This window comes from Xyrauchen texanus, chromosome 7, assembly GCF_025860055.1.
Source record: "Xyrauchen texanus isolate HMW12.3.18 chromosome 7, RBS_HiC_50CHRs, whole genome shotgun sequence".
Lineage (NCBI taxonomy): Eukaryota > Metazoa > Chordata > Actinopteri > Cypriniformes > Catostomidae > Xyrauchen > Xyrauchen texanus.
Genome location: NC_068282.1, coordinates 26,791,703 through 26,809,121, shown reverse-complemented (window position 1 = coordinate 26,809,121; position 17,419 = coordinate 26,791,703). Strand labels below are relative to the sequence as shown.

The following is a 17,419-nucleotide window of genomic DNA, read 5'->3' as shown; positions in this document are numbered from 1 at the left end:
GCTTTTGTCTTATTTTTAAGCCTTTTTTTCCTTTAAGTTCTCCGTTATCACAAACCAATGAATTATAACAAGAATATGAATTACTGACAAATAAATGTTTGGTGGTCAGGTAATCAAAATGAGAAACATTTTTAAAATCTAGATTAAACAGTGTCAAGTTTGTAGAAATGTCATCTTTATTTCAATAATGCTTTTATAATTTTTGGAAAAAACATTTACAACAATTTTTTTATTTTTACAAACAAAATCTATTTAATGACTTCAAAAGGGCAATAACATATTTCCTTGTACTTTCCTTATTTCAATTAGATTTTAAAACATATAAAGTTTTTTTAATATCAGGATGTTTTGAGTCATGAATATCAAAAAACTTTAATATGGTTATTCCATTTGACCTGAACAAGTCTTAAAAATTACATTTTGATATTTAATTAAAAAAATTGTTATTGGTCCAAAGGGGTCCTCTCTCTTTTGTTTTGTTTGTTTTTCACATGACATGGCTACCTCTATGGTGATCACACCTTCAATAAAATATGAATGTCTCTTTTTCCATTTTTATTTTTAAACTTTACTGAAATAATCGGTTACACTTTATAGTACTTACACATTGAATTAAACCTCAAATAAAAATTATTTTGAACTCAGGAACTGAAAAACATGTTCATCGTAGTAGATCTATTTGTGTGAATTTTTAAGTATTTATGAACAGAATCATTTTTATTTAAAGAGCATCACGCCATGACAGAAAATCACAGAAATAGCATGTTTAAACAATACAATTGTTACAAAAAGTGCTTGTAAAAAGTAGCAGAACGACTTATAGGCCTATAGAAAATATTTTTTTACATCAAAGAACACCTAAACATTATCTTAGAGGACAACCTTTCCATAGGTTTATTTGGGCATTAATTAATATAATTAACTTCATTGTAACTTCACACTGTGTGCGGCGACCTTTTCAGTATCCTTTTTACCGTTACAAACAAACAAATATAAAACGCCTCAACTCGTGAAGCAAGACAAGCGCTCGCTGTGCTGAGAGCGGCGGCGAGTGAATGCAGTTCCGCTCGTTGCGCGCATCGTGATACTATTGGCTCTCCCTGCGCTCTCTGAAAGGAGGTGGGGCGAGCGACAAGCGGAACTGTTTTTGATCCCCGAGGGACTAGAAGCCTTCGCATTCCACGCATTCCAGGGGCCGCGGACAATCGGAGCTCGGTCATTTATTAGCGGCGCCCCTCCCCTTCTGCTCTCAGTCTGCTGGAGGAGCTCTCCAGACGCGCACTGAACTGAAACATAGGCTACGCATGGAAATATAAGCCTTTTGCGCAACGAAATTTCTTAAGGATCGTGAAACAGATATACGAGTACAGACCACGGCACATACTTTTTATTCGTGATGAGACTGTGATTTGGTGAGTTTTAAAAGGTTTTTAAAAAAAGTGTTCTGTTGACTGAGAATCTCTGTAGACGGACGACTTTTATGGCACATTCCTGGGATAGGTTTTTGCTAGTAAACTATTAATTTGATAGTCTTCTGTGTGTGTGTCTGTCTGTATGTCTACGATATGGTTTTAGGATTTTCTACAAGCTGCTAATCCAACCATTGTACACGCAAGACGCGTTGCACATATAAAATGGAATGCTTTGTTTTGGCTGAAATAACATTGTGGTTGTACGTTCTGGGTACACTGCGTGAAAAGAATGAGGAACTGGCCAACGTTTACAATCTTCTTTACAAAGTATTTGACGAGTTAGAATGTAATATTGCAGTTGCGACTAGAAAACAGAGGTGAGACACTGGCTTGGAATTTGCAAGCGTTTGCAGCAGGAAATAATTGTCGCAACTTTGGAAAGTTTATGGGAATTACACACATTCCAATTACTCTGTTCAACTTTGGCTTATAACTTTTTTTTTATTGTGTTCTTTTTTGTTTACTATTGTTTGATGTTTTGAGTATGAGGACCCTTTTAAAGTTCTGTTTTGGAACATGTTGAATGCAAACGTGGTGTTGCTATGGGTAAATGCAGTGAGCCTAGAAGCATGTGAAGTGAGTGCAACATCACTTACTGGTGTTTGCTGTTTCTGTAGAGTATGCAGTGGTGTTTCAACTCATTGTAGTGTTTTGTATAGTTTCAATACAGAAGAGCAATAATAGAAAAGGTTATCATTTGAAATTTTGTATTGACCTTTTTTATATTTATTTTTTTAATCAGGTACACAGTCCAATCAGAAAATCTCTCATAACATTATCATTAATTGCTGTTGAACAAAAAACAGACTGAAATGAGAACCGCTGAGGATTCGTCAGGCACAATGCTGCACAGACTGATTCAAGAGCAGCTCCGTTATGGGAACCCCACAGATCCTACTTTGTTAGCCATCCAGCAGCAGGCTCTGCGTGGAGGCAGCAGCGGTGGTGGTGCAGGAAGCCCTTGCTCATCCCTGGAGAGCCTAACGCAAGAGGAATCCCTCTCCCCCCAGTTGTCCACCAGGCAGGAGCCTCAGGGCCAAGAGCACCAAGGGGACTACCAGCATTCAGAGAATCCCATCTGCCAACTTTATCAGCTCCACACAGAGGAGCTGCCTACTTATGAAGAGGCGAAAGCACACTCCCAGTACCTGGCCTACCAGAGGGGGCAGGTTGGATATCTCGAGACCCCTGGAGTGGTTGTGGGGTCTGAGCTGGACGAAAGCATGTGGGATATAAAACGGGAGCATGCTCGCTCGCTCAGCGAACGCCTCATGCAGCTCTCTTTGGAGAGGAATTGTGCCCATGACAATATTCCCATGAGCTCATCGCATAGCTACCCTCAGCTCTCCAATAATCACCCTGGGCCTGTTGTGAATGAGAGGTCACTTCATGAGCCAGACCTGCGTGGTCCACCCCCGGAGTATCCCTTTATGGTCAGATCCCCTGAATGTATGCTTAGCCATTCACAGGAACATGGGCACTATTACAAAGAGCCCCCTCCTGCTTTTCACTCACAACATCATAGGTACTTTCAGCTACTGGTGTTGATCTTATATTGAATGCCATGGTATATTGTTGCTAATTTGTTGTTAATGTCACAGTAATAGGTGCTGAATTTTGTATTTATCTGTGTGTTTTACTATCAGGTTATTTCCAACCCAGTCACAAGTCCCCCACCATAGCGGCCTGCCCATAATGACCCTTTCTGGCCAGGATGTCATTGTTGGAGGATACAGTATCCCCACAAACAACTGTCAAATGGAGCAGTTGATTAAAGAGAATGAGAGGCTAAGGGGAGAAGTAGAGAGCTACAGTGAGAAGGCAGCAAGGCTACAGAAGGTAAGAGAGAGGATTCTTTGTTTCATGCTGCTTCTTAGAAACTTCCTAGAACTGTGATATTCTTGGCATGACCCCACACATTGGCATAAATGCAGAGGTGGCAGCTGTGGTCTTTGAGCCGGTCTCAGCAATGACCTACAAAGGGTATAGGGAGAAGAAATCATTGTGTCTTCTAGCTGCTGCATTCTTAAAAGATTAGCCCTCTTGCCGTGTAGGAATGTGTGCAGGGAGAGGATCACAACCATTCTGATTTAATTTGAAAAGGACTCATTCCTATTGACTGTGTGAAACTTCTCAGTAACTTATTTAGCCATTGGAGAAAACACCAAATTTACCCATGTCTGCCATGTCAGGCATTTTTCTGCAATGTGATAATGTCATCACCAGAATGCCAGAATGTCATAGCAGAACAAGGAAAGAAAAACTAGCTTATCTTGGCATTTGTTTTGCAAAGCTTTATTTGGCTTGTTATTGTGTTATAGATTTATTGAGCTTTCCCACACGCAAACACATTCATCTTGGTTCTCATTAAATATGTCATACAGTGGTTTAATGCAGATTGAATTTTAGTTCAAATAAAAAGTATTTAGCACTTGGAACCTGAACAACCTTAAAAGAGGACCATTCTAGTACAGCGGATTAGAAAGATACAGCTGCCTTCATATAGAGCAATATATTGTAAATCAGGGAACTCAGAAGGGGGGAGGCCTCCCTGAGTTGCTCTATGGCCCTCTTTGTTAGGATTCCAATGGGATGCCAATAGAAGCAGATGCCTTAGCTCATCCCAGTGTCTCTGCGTAGCCCACAGCTGACGGATTGGGCTGCAATGAACAACAGCCAGACCCCACAGCTGTGGATTCCCCATCTGAATGGTCCCTTTCACTTTCACACTTATACAGAACCCCACATGGCAAGTTGGGTCCTCTCTATGAATATACCAACACATTCATTTCATCGTTGTCAACAACTACAGTTCTCATCCAATACAATACTATAATCACAGTTTAAACCTTCACTTGGTCACACTTTGTCTATTAGTTTTGGGGTAAAATGTGCTCTTTCAGGAGTCGTTTTCCCTGTCACAAATGCCATATAGGTGCATAAAGTGTGGAGAACTGTTCCTCTGTTGATGGTATGCCTTCAACACTTACTGTTCCTTTGTTCCCTTCGCTTGCCTTTGGCATTCTACCCCGTAGGGAGATGAATGTGCAGACACCTGGGACTCATAAGTGTTACTTTTGGAATGTTGATTCAATTCCCAGTCCCTGAAGAGCTCTGAGAGAGTTATTCACTTTTGGGCAGCAACGCAGAGCTCAGACAAAGCACATTCTTAGCTCTTTCCATCTATTTAACTTATTTATCTAACTGTCATTCCCTCTTTCTGATCCTTCAGTCATTATGCTGTGTAAGTAATAAGGTATCCTATAAGCTTATTCAGATGACCATTTGTGGATCCCTATAGGTAAAAGGTACATGGTGGATATTAAGATGTCTTTCTTTTCTCTTTCAGCTGGAGCAGGAGATTCCGAGGATAACTGAGGCCTATGAGACCCTAATGAAGGGATCTGCAAAGAGAGAAGCCCTCGAGAAAACCATGAGGAACAAGCTTGAAGGTGAAATCAAGCGACTCCATGACTTCAACAGAGATCTCAGGGGTAAGATGTTTTGCATACCTCAGTAATTGTCTTCAGTGTTTGAGCTACATGTTTGGGTATGAGGTGATACATACTAATTGTTTACTCCCACATTAGATCGCCTGGAAACAGCCAACAAACAGAGAGCAGCTATGGAAGTGGAAGACAAGAGTCGGCATGCTTTTGCCAAACTGGTTGAGCAAAGTAAGAATTCCCCTTTGCTCCTCTACAAATTGTTTTTCCCCTAATGTGCAAGAAGCCCCAGCTGTTCCCACAGAGTTTTCATGTTACATAGGAGGCATAACGATGCATTCCTCTGACAATAGAGCACTGCATGTTCATCATTGCTGTGATTCCTGAGAAAGCGTTTGTTTTGATATTTTGCTTGCTAAGCTGAAATGGTCCATTAGCATAGTAAGGATGGTGCTTTTTACAAACTTAAGTGGCATGTAGAGTTTAGTGAATAGCTGCTATTTGATACTGACTCAAACCCAGTGAATGTATTTTGCATACTTGCTTTTGGAATTTGACCACCAACCATTATTATCACATAGTAAATGTGACCTGGACCTGGTATTTTGGTATATTCTGGTATATAACACCCCCACCCCTATTTTAGCCTCTGAGGCCCTAAGCAACCTCTTTTGGTTCCCCGAGATTCCATGGAAGACCTGGCTCTCTGGCTCTCCATTTTTGGGCATATTAGCACTGAAGAATTCAGAACTGTGTTAGGGTAAACTGGATTCGTTTTGCTAATCCTAATAGTGATTGTTATTAGTTTAAAGGGGTTTGTTGTTTTTTGGTGCATTCATTGACCCATTGACAGCCCCCCACCCCCCAAACTGTGATAAACCCCTTCCTAATCCAACACATAGTTATACAGAGGCATATCCTAGGCAGGCTTAAAATTATGTGCATGCTTTATGACCTTGTGGAGGTATTTGCTTTGCTTGTTTACCGCCTGGCTCAGAAGCATTCCAGAGATCCAATTGGTACAAAGACATGCTTGTGTGCGTAAGCGGATAAGAGTCTGCATTACATCCAAAGGCATTTGTTTTGGGTTGTATAATCAGGGCCCTAGAGAAGAAGTGACATGAAACACTAATTGCTCTCTAATTTGTTTTCTATTTCGCAAGGTATTCAGAGTGACCAAAAAACATGTGAGTTGAGATTTAATCTGTCCCTTGTCAGTTTGCCAAGTGATCTTGGGAGAGTATGTGGGTTTGTGGAATTCAGCATACCTAATGGCAATTCATGAATCGCTTTTGTAATCTGGAAATTCTAAAGCAGTCTGCAATGTAGGTCAAAGGACATGTGGAGACTTGGCCACAACCCAGACAGATGTGTGTAAATTAAGCATCCCTCTTTTGCTCCAGACACTTTTGGGATGCTTATCCCCTTATAATCAGTTAGAATGCAGCCCAGATGCAAGAATACTTTGGATACATCCCAGTTCTAGAGCATGGCCATTCATTTTGTGGCCTGCCTAACAACTATGCATAATGTCTGAACAGCATTCACTGTGCATGAGCACAACATTCCATAGGAAATGTGATTGGGCAATACTTGGACAAATTTGGGCTGTACCATTACCACATAGTGAGAGCTCTCCACTTGAATAGTGTAGTTAGGTTAATACCCATCATTACGCATGGTCCTCACAATGTCTGTCTCTTTCTCTCCACAGATGAGGATCACCTGCGAGAGCGTGAACGTCTTGAAAAGGAGCTTCTGCATATACGAGTCTCAGGAGAGGAGTGGAAGAGGCGGCGAGAAGCCTTAGAGCAGGCATTGATATCTGCTCAAACACGTAATAGACAGCTGGAGGAGGAGCTACGCAGGAAGAGAGCATACGTTGAGAAGGTGGAGAGGTTGCAGAGCGCATTGGCACAGTTGCAGGCAGCATGTGAGAAGAGGGAATCATTGGAGCTACGACTACGGACCAGACTGGAGCAGGAGTTGAAGAGTCTGAGAGCTCTACAGGTAAAAACAGACCTCATTCATGCATCAGACTGGATGGTCTCATTGTGTATCTTATGTGTTGGAATACCATTCTTCAACCACATTTTTTCTCTCTTTCAGTGGCAGTCTCAACCCCAGCAGATGAGCCCTGGATCCTTCTCAGACTTGAATGTGTCATCTCTACAACATAAGTTGATTGAAAGAGAGGAGCAAGTTTTGGCCCTGGAGGCCGACATCACCCATTGGGAGCAAAAGTATCTTGAGGAGAGCACAATGCGTCAGTTTGCCATGGACGCCGCAGCTACAGCAGCAGCCCAGAGGTTAGTCAACAGAGAACCAGTAGACAAGCCTAGCCTTAAAGGACAGGAAATAGAAATTATTAGTAGGAATGTTTGCCTCCTGAATAACTGTAATGTTCTTTCCAGGGATACGACTATCATCAACAACTCACCTCGCCATTCACCAAATAACAGCTTCAATGATGACCTGCCGTCCCCCAACCACAGGCATCAGGAGATGGAAAACAGGTATGCCTACTGTTCATTTCTTTGTGACAACAGTCAATTCTGTCTAAATTTGTCCGCAAAATTATGTGTTTAGGAATTTATTATAGAGCTGTACCTCAAAGTAGCCTTTGTGTTCTTACCAGGATTCGTGCTCTTTATGCTCAACTTTTGGAGAAAGATGCCATTATAAAGGTCCTACAGCATCGCTCACGACGAGAGCAAGGTCGACCTGAGACAGGCCTACGTCCTGCTCGATCTGTCCCCTCCATCAACACAGTCGAAACAGCTTCAACAACCCGAACAAAAGGTGAGCATAGTGGTGCAGGGCCAAAGGACAAAAGCATGTAGCTGCAACATTCCTCAACCAAAAATTACGTATACTTTTAGCTGGACAACTGGTGGCTTCTTTACTTAGTGGCTATGTAACGTCGCCAAAGAAGAATGTGTCAACCAAAATAAAACGAGTGCAGCGACTAGCCGCTGTTCCTGAAATGGTGTACGTCTTGTGTAACGGAATGCATTTTGGTCTTCCTTTTCTGTAGAATAGATTCTTCAAAATAGTAAAGGGAGTGTACAGGATAGTAAATGTTTGTGCGGTGGCAGGCCTAGTAATTAAACCCTTTCCTTTTCTGTCTGCGATTGCAGGGAAGAGCCTCTCAGATGACCAAACAGCAGCCGGGTTATTGCCCCCATTGCACCTTCCACTCGCCAAAGCCCAGTGCCGAGACTGCAGCACCCAATGTGAGGAGTCTGTAGAGGAGACCAACCCTAAAGCAGAACCTGCTGCCACTTTATCTACTCCAGAGCCATCCATTGTCCCCAGCTCTGGTGTGTAAGCCATCAACCTGTTTAGAATCTCTCCTTTTCCCATCTACACCCATCTCTATTTTGCACTTGTTTATTTGGTTTTATAAGAACATATGGTAATTCTTCTAGTATTATGTGACAGCTATTATGAGCATGTAGTAAATTTGTATGATATATAGGTGACAACGACAACACACAGTGGTTTCAAGTTCTCTCTATAAATTATATATATTTTCTCCCTTATTAAGTGGTTAAAGGGTAATCTGATTACCCTGTCAAATTGGTTCTTGGGGAGTGAACTCAAACAGTTTTTGTAAAATTTTCCATTTTATCCAGGTATTTGACAAACAAACTGAAAATCTTGTATTTCATTACAGATAACATCTCAGAGACACCTCTGGTCTCTCTCAACACAACTCTGATCAACAGCAGTGTTGAAAATGACACGGTAGAAATTCTCATCTAAAAAGCTTAATGCTGCTCTTACAAAAGTGGATTCTCGCTCTGCGCTGATCTGAAAACTACTAATGTTAAGAGAAGCTGTGCTTGCTTTGAGCATGGATGCCTTTGGAGCCAGTCAGCTTCTGCATCAGGAACCGAGAGGAAGAGATCGGGAAGAAAAGTTAACTCTGAAGAGAACTTCAGCCACAGTTGGGAAGAACTCTCAGTGAAGGAAGGAGCTGAGCTCCCTTGACAAGTTCCCTACACATTAAAAATATTATTGTTCCATCTCAGCTGGTGACTCAATCAGCAAGATTGTGAAGACTGAGAGATGTACAGTATATTTCTGAATCCGAGGTACTTGGACAGTAATCCACTACAAAAAGATACAGAGAGACTTCATAGGTGCATATAAACACATCACATATGTTTATGACATTTATATTTATTGCTGCGTATGGTGTAATGATGAGTTGGTGAGTGCTGTAAGCATGGATAAATGGGAGGAAAAATAAGAACTATCACCCTTATAGTTTTTAGCATTTGCTTTCCTTAAAGAAACCAGGGCATTGTTCTTTTTTTGCCAGCCAAGTATACCAACCCATGTAAGAATATCCAACATTCTTAGATAAATATGCATATGAATATATACTTTATATGTTCTATGTTTAGTAGATGATCTGGCACAACTGCTTCATCCTTAATATCAAGAAAAGAATAGATTAGATTGTGGGAACCCAAATACAGTTTGAACCGGTTGGCTGAGGATTAGACCATTTACAAGAATAGTTGGGTAAATACCATCTGGACAATACTCCCTTTGACAAAATTATCATTACAGTTGGCGTTCTTGTTATAACTGAATGACAGCGGGAGCTTTTCTCTCCCCGTTTTAAATAGTGAAATGGGACGTCTCCTTTTGTGGACAGTAGAAGGGTGCATACTTCTGCCTACTATTTTTAGTGACACTTAGGGGAACTGCTACACTTAGGAAGCACATATTCCATATTATTATTATTATTATTATTATTTTGTGCCCAAAACTGCATCCACTAATTATATTCCCTCACAGACAAGCTTGAGCTAATCTACTCACATTCCTCAGTGGTGGAATGCCCCTGCTCGGAGGAAAAAGGGCTATCTGCTGTCTGACCCATGGCTCTGTTCAGAACCATTGGCATTTAGACAACTATCCTCTTTTTGGATCTGTTTATTTCCATAGTGCTGTGGTAGCTGGTTCTATTTCAAGCATCTAAATGGAAAGGTTATTTACATTCTGTGACTCAGAACGTTTGACAATTTATCCATGGTTCTACAGTCTAGCAACTGTGATTTAGCCTTTATTTGTGAGAGGTTTGCTGAGAATTTAACTTTTCTTTTGTTTGTCTGTCTGAAATATTTGTGCTCAATTAAGACTACACTTGTATTGGTTTAGACAGTGGGATAATGGTATAAGCAGCTACCATTTGAACCATCAGTCTTGTCTATGTGGGTAATAAGTATCGTAAAATGTTAATTTAACCTTTTCTTACTCTTTACATCCTATGTTTATTTTCCTATTGCCTCCTATACAAAGTATTTGCTGGTCAATGTTTGTAATGGAGTCATGCTTTTTAAATGCTTTTTTTGCTCACTACTTCGACTATTTACATAAAGGGCAGTTTTGAAATGAGAGAATTTAATATATTTTGTATATTATTTTACTTTATGGTATTTTCTGATGTGAACATAATGCCAAAGATATGCATTACAATTTAAGTTAAGTAATAAAAAATATGAGCATTAGTGAGGTGAAATGTAGAAATGCAGTTCAATCTGGTTGACCCATATTTGGATGTTGCTGTGAACTTCTAGATTGGGACATTCTGTGTGTCATTAACATTTCAGTAATTTGAATAAAACCTTAATATATATCTTTACAAATACAATGTGTCAGTTGGTCTGTATCTTTAGCAAATTTACAACTGAAAAGACACTTAGGGGAGGTTTGTTTGGTATGCCTGAAACAATTCATGGATGGGAAAGGAGGAAGTTGGGGCCGGCTTGACAAACACGTAGACATTTATTTCTTAAACATAACATTAAACAACTTCACGTGCTGCTTACCCACAGACGTGCCGAACACACATACACAGCTTCTTGCATCTCTCTCTCGCTCTCTCTCTCTCTCTCTCTCCCTAAATACTCCCGCTGCGCCTCACTGGAATGCAAGACCGGTGTGGCACACAGGTGGAACCCATTAATCACTTATCTTCCCCACCCTGCTTGCCACAATGCCCTCCTGAGATGTTTCACAAGTGCAAGTCTGTAAAAACAGCTCTTAACTGTGTCCCCACGTTGGCATGAATGGCATCTTTTTTTTCCAAGCAGAAGAGAGCCTTATTTACAATGGTGAAATAGTTTTGCCACCTGCTTCACAGTTGGCAAGCAGTCTTCATCAAGAGTGGCTGTGTTCTCTACACACAGACTTGCAAAAAGAATGTTGTGCTCATCAACAGCAAATGTCCACAATTCAGCCCAAACCAATTGAAATACATTATGGCAGCAAAATTGCAAAAGTGATTAACCAAAAGCTTGTAAAGATCTTTAGAACTTAGGGTTAGATTTGGGTTTCAGAATGTAGAACTTTAGGTTTTGAAAATTTTCAAACAAAGAATGCCTTGGTCTCCATAAGCTTCACAGGGGACATTTTTTACTGACAAGTCATGGACATTGCAAGAAGTGCTGTTCTCATTTTGTCTTCAGCAGTAATCAGATTGGGTTTCTCATGTGCTTTTATGGCTTGAATGAGCAACAAATCTATATGATTAATGCCAAAAATGTGTCTGGTAGAGTTTCAACTTTCCTCCCTACCCTGTCAGCAACATTAATCTTTTAAGACTTTGACTCCCAAGATCTGTTCATCAGGCACATTTCTGAAATAGTTTTCTAAAAAATGCAGACAAATGATTCTCATGTTAGAGCAGCCTTTTTGGTGTTTTGGCCAGTCAGCAATGGCTCTACATTCATGTTTCTTTGATATGATGATCCTCTTTTAATATGAATGTAATTTATGCACACACCCACAAAAAGATTAATGCTCAGATTATGCATGAAAAGTGTGTGCATAAAAGCTGAGCCACTGAATATTGTTAGATATGTAAGTATACCAGAAACTACTATAACAGGATCTTGTGTGCTTTTCAGTGGGATTCTGAGTTCAAGATAAATATTTTGCTTTGCATACCTCCTTCAGTTGGTGTGAGCTGGCATTCCATACATGTTTCGCAAGATACCTGGCTGGCGGGATTACTTGTAGCGGATCAGTGTGACTTCTCAGCTGAAGGAGTACAGATGCATGGAATGCTCCCATTGAAATGTATCTCTCATCAGGGGGCTCCAGCACACTTCAAGGTCAACTAAAGCCCTGCTGTGTAAGCAATCACCCCTTTCTACCACCAGAAACATTACTTCCGATTTGCAATGGCTACTCAGGTTCCAGAGCTTTTAAATCATTTGTGTACAACTGCACTTTCATATAACTCGTAGCAATTATTTTTCTCACTATGTACATTTGCACAGTTCCATCTATGTTAGAGGTCTAGTCTGTGGACTGAGCTCCTCAACATCTGTTTGTATGCATTCGAGCATCACATACTGTTCTGAGGGGAATGCCATTCTTGGCACATAGCTTGTTTTAGCAGGCTTCCCAATCTCCCTGAATTTCTGTGGAATCATTAGGGACTGAGTCTATTCCAGAAAAAAATGGCTTTGTTGGACACATCTGCTCACAATAAGGTCTAACTAGCTATGCCCAGCTAAAGCATTTCTTCAGATGAACTTTAAAAGATACTTGAGGCGCTATTTTGGATTTCTCACATGTCACACTGACGGAACCCTCTGGAAATCCATAAGACACCCTGCAGATCCTCCAAGCTCTATAGCAGCTTCACTTGGCCAAGAACCACCCATTAAGACTGGAAAGCCATCTAACTGACATGATACCAATCACGGTCAGGTTTTTTAGGGTCGGGGTTATCGGAGATGTATCATACCATAATAAAAGACTGACATGGGGGGGAAAAATCATTTAAATAATGTCACATGAGTCTCTGCAAATAATTGTACAGAAAACACACAGGAGAACAGTAGAAAATGTGAGTTTGAGTACAGCACAGAAAACCTCATTATAGAGAATTTTGAAACTCTAAATATCTTTAAAAGATTTGATGTCACTAACCTGGCAAACTTGGGCAAATTCTGTGATTATTTCAACCTCTTAGTATTCACAAAATATGCTCTTTATATCAACACAGAATCTTGTGAACACAATTTGGTTTCCAGGTGGACTGATAAAACGTCCTGTGTGCGTCTACTCGCGGAAGTTCCATCAAACCAGCCAATACAAATTTTTCCCGAGTTGATTGAGAAAATGTTTTCCAGTTTGGTGTGCAATATGCATCAGGTAGTTAGAGAACGGATTTGGGCTGTCCATGGGCATGCCGTCTGAGGCTGAGACCAGCACACATGCAAATTCTAGTTTTTGGGGGAAATGTCTACAGAGGGGTGCTAAAAGTGATTCGTAAAGTGAGTTGTTTTTACCTGTAAAGGATGTTATAGAATAAAGATATGCATATTTATTAACTCCAAACCCCAACCCTAAACCTAACCATCAGTGGCATAAAATGTATTCTTATAGGGAAAATGAAATCTTTGAATCACACTCGTCACTGATTATGCAAACACAATTACTTCCTGATTTCAATATTGGGCGAGAACCCAGATCTCCCACATGGCAGCACTCATATGCTCCACAGTAGAAGGCAAACACACTGCAAAAATGTTTGATGGGATATGGCGCTTGTCAGTAACTCCGCATTATTTGGGTATGTCAGGGTACTGGAACATTTGGAAGCAACATTCCGACTTTGCCCTGAGATCACATTGAACGAATAGTGGTGTAGCATCTTAAAATGCTACATTTGACACATTTCCCTTTGCCTTTACATTTGACACATTGTATTATAAACTTAAAAACCATGTTAGTTCCTAGAGACTGCAAAGGCAGGATGTACAGTGAAAACTGAGTTATAGTATGGTCTGTTCTCACTCACAAACCATCTGGATCACTTCAGAAGACATTGATTAAACCACTGGAGTCGTATGAATGTGAAAATGTGAAAACATTTAAATTTTTGGGTAAACTATCCCTTTGAAAGTAGGCCTAGCTTGTAGCTTAGAGGCTACAGTTGTAGCTTCCCCAACACTGCTATAGTGCATGTTCATCTAAAGAAACATACTGCTATGAGGGTGGGGTTCAGGGGTTGTCATGGTGAATTTTGTGGTTTATTCACAATTTTTTGGTTAACAATAAATATGATAAATAGTATACCCATCATACACTAATTCCACCAAATGTTTAAGAGATTTTGTTGAAATAATTTTTCCAGCAGTGATCACGTATGTCAATTACATTGAACTGAACTCACTATCAGGGTATATGGAAAGCACATCATTTATTCTGGCATTTACACATGGTCCAAATATATTATTAACATGTTCTTTGTACAGGAAGACCTTAACTCATACCTAGAAAAATAGTTCAACTCAAAGAAATGTTTCCATCAGTTTCCATGGAGATCCATTGAGATTCCAAAACTTCCTGCTCAGAGTGCACGGAATGAATCTCCACCACCAGATTTTTTCCATTTGCCTTTCCAAAGAAGGCTGTGGTTTTCTAATTTTAGGTTTGCTTTATAATGGACAATACTGAATTTTTTGCCTAATAACTTTGACATCTGTTGAAAGCAAATCTCTATTGACTAACATATAACACATACACATTGAATGGTATATTTAACAAACAGATGCACTAAAATAACAAACTATTAAAACTTGTACAATCTTAAAATAATTGTTTTAAGTGATTGGAGAAAAAATACTATCAACTTCTATGTATTGAAACCAATTAACCACTTTGACCCAAACCTGTCAACACAAAAGTGTTACACTAATGGAATGTGTGGTAAAATGAAAAAGTATAATCTTGTCAGGTAAATGGATCTCTCCTATTTACTATCTACAAATTTGTGCTGAATGTGGAGCAACAGAAAGTAGAGAAAGTATCACCTTCCTGTCCTAAATATCTAGATGTAACACCCAGCAGGTTTGAGGTGTGTTATGGTGTTTTATGTAATATTCAGGTAGAGTAGCTATTTTATGAGTCACAGTGGAGTGTGTGTATTAGGGTGAGGCATGTCTCTGTGGAACCAGCTATGACTGAAGATTATTACATAGAAGATATATAATTACTTTATAATGAAATTAGGAATCTTGTTTCTTCATTCCTTCTCTACAGGCTTTCAGCCACATTTTGAGAATTTCAGTTAAAAACATGAGGTGTCTGTTCTCAATTGCATTCGCAGTTATTATTTTTTTAGGTGTATTTATTCTTAAGATAATTATTATCTTTGTAATTGTGGCTTCTGTCTAGAGAACATCATTTACTTACATCAGGAGTTTCACGGGAAGGTCAGCATGCTTGGTGAATGACAAACTGATGAAGAGTTCAAATTACCTGGCAACAGATTGAAAGCTTTTTATGTTGCAGTCTCTAGCAGCATTGCAAATATGAATAAGTCATCGGTCATCGCAAAGTATATGTCACCCGTATCTGCCGTTAACGCCATGTCTGGGTGTTATGAAATAGCAGGTTAAATAGCAATCAGTTTTCAAATGTTTTCATGTTTGTCATGAATTCCAAGCTTTCACTGAGACATGTTTATCCACAGAGAGTTTTATTTACTCTTATGTCACAATTTTTCCCAGTATAAGAGCCCAGATAAGGTTCTTGCACTGCTATGTAATGCATGCTATACAGACAGGAATGTTCACTATGCTGTTTCACAAGACTCAATCCCAGTCACACACTGACAGATGAGGATAGACAGAGGGTGACACTTATTTAGTAGCTCATGTGCTCTTGCCTCATGTTGGAGCGTGGCATGGGAGAGCGAGAATGTGAAGAAACTTTTTTGTAACTGGTCAGACCTTTGTGGTACATGCGTGCACACACACACACACACACACACACACACACACACACACACACACACACCACACACACACATGTTGGTATTGGTGGTTTACGAGGACTCTCCATAGACATAAAGATTTTTTCCCTGTACAAATTTACTGTTCTATCCCCCAACCGTCACCTTACTCCTAAACCTAAGCATCACTGACACCTTGTGGCATTTTAAAATTTTCAAAACAACATTAATATATTTTTAAGCCATTTCAATTATGGGGACACTAGGGATGTCCTCATAAACCAGCTTTATAGCATAATACCCTCAAAACAACTATAGTGTATAACCAACTCCCACACACAATATTACACAACATACATATTTTGTCAGTTCATGAAGAATGTTGGCAGACGTTGCAGATTGAATTGTACGAATTTCTTTCCCTTTTTCCACAGCAGACTGCAGCCCTGATGAGCAACAGTGCAAGTACATAGAACTTAAACTATATAGAACATGGGCAAAAGGTTAGGCCTATATCTTTTGCAGTGAATTATTAAGTCAAGTCAAGTCAAGTCAATTTTATTTGTATAGCGCCTTTCACAACACACATCGTTTCAAAGCAGCTTTACAGAATATCAGCATTAACAGATGATAAAACTGTAATGTCTATAAAGTCGATTAATCATCATTGTGTAATTTCGATAAACTACGATTTTTAATAGTGTTTAAAAATAATTAAATGATAATTGTATTAATAACCCCAGTGAGCAAGCTGTAGGCGACTGTGGCAAGGTATTAATTATTCTTCCATCCAAAGCCCAAAAATGTTTTGGTCTTTTTATATTTTTGGTTAATTTAGTAAATAACTAACTGGTACAAGTTCATCAAACAATGCAGAAAGTAAGCCATCCAACTGTGGAAAAAATAAATATGTTCTGCATTGTGCTCCAGCACAAAAGATTACTGATTCAGCTGGGCTTGCATCTTAGTTAGAACATAGATTAAAGCAAATCTTCATCAGAAAAACATGCATAAAATTTGTATAGACCAATGTTTGTGAATCCTGCAGAACACTACACAGGGTACCTGTCAAACCCTAAACCTAACCATGATTTTAATAAGAAAATCAGTGTTGTGTACCACGGAAGAAAGAGAAACAGTGTACTTACGATTTCTCCTAAGTTTAACTTCTAACCCAAACTTTCCATAAAGTTTAACCCCTTACCTAATGGCATGAGTTGGGGTGGGACTATCTCTTTGTTTGATCAATGGCTTTATGATTTTAATTAAAAAAAGAAATTGTGCACAACGGAAGAAACATTGGAGACAACGGAAGCATGTTAAAGGGTACATCAGTAATTAGTATTGTATAAATAAACATCGAATGAGTAGCCAAATTTGTTCACAGACATTTACTTCTTAAAATAAAGTATTGAATAGAAGGCTATATAAAATGTAATGTCTGTATTGTATCAATTTGAAATTCTGTTTGTTTATTGGTTGGTCTCTATGGGAATAAAAGTTATACATTTTGTAAGAGCAAAGTTGTATATATTTTTCCCCATTTTGCATTCTCATATGAATTACTACGAGTTGTCATAAGACTATTTTGGTTCCTGTAGCTCAACAGCATGGTGCTAGCAATGCCAAGGTCATGGATCCGAATCCCAGGGAACACACAAACTGATAAAAATGCATAGAAACTTTAAGTTGCTTATATGGATAAAAGTGACAGCTAAACTGTAAAC

The 17,419-nt window shown here is 39.4% G+C and overlaps 1 protein-coding gene across 1 annotated transcript; it reads left to right on the top strand.

The window, feature by feature from the left end:
- Positions 1-1,200: 1,200 nt before the first annotated feature.
- On the top strand, positions 1,201-10,580 carry LOC127646762 (angiomotin-like 2a). Its single transcript, XM_052130625.1, has 11 exons — positions 1,201-1,412; positions 2,215-2,997; positions 3,119-3,311; positions 4,822-4,966; positions 5,063-5,149; positions 6,633-6,928; positions 7,028-7,227; positions 7,333-7,434; positions 7,557-7,720; positions 8,059-8,241; positions 8,598-10,580. Exons 2-11 carry the CDS (start codon positions 2,285-2,287, stop codon positions 8,684-8,686), a joined length of 2,172 nt encoding a protein of 723 aa, XP_051986585.1. The 5' UTR covers positions 1,201-1,412; positions 2,215-2,284; the 3' UTR covers positions 8,687-10,580.
- The last annotated feature ends 6,839 nt before the right edge of the window (positions 10,581-17,419 follow it).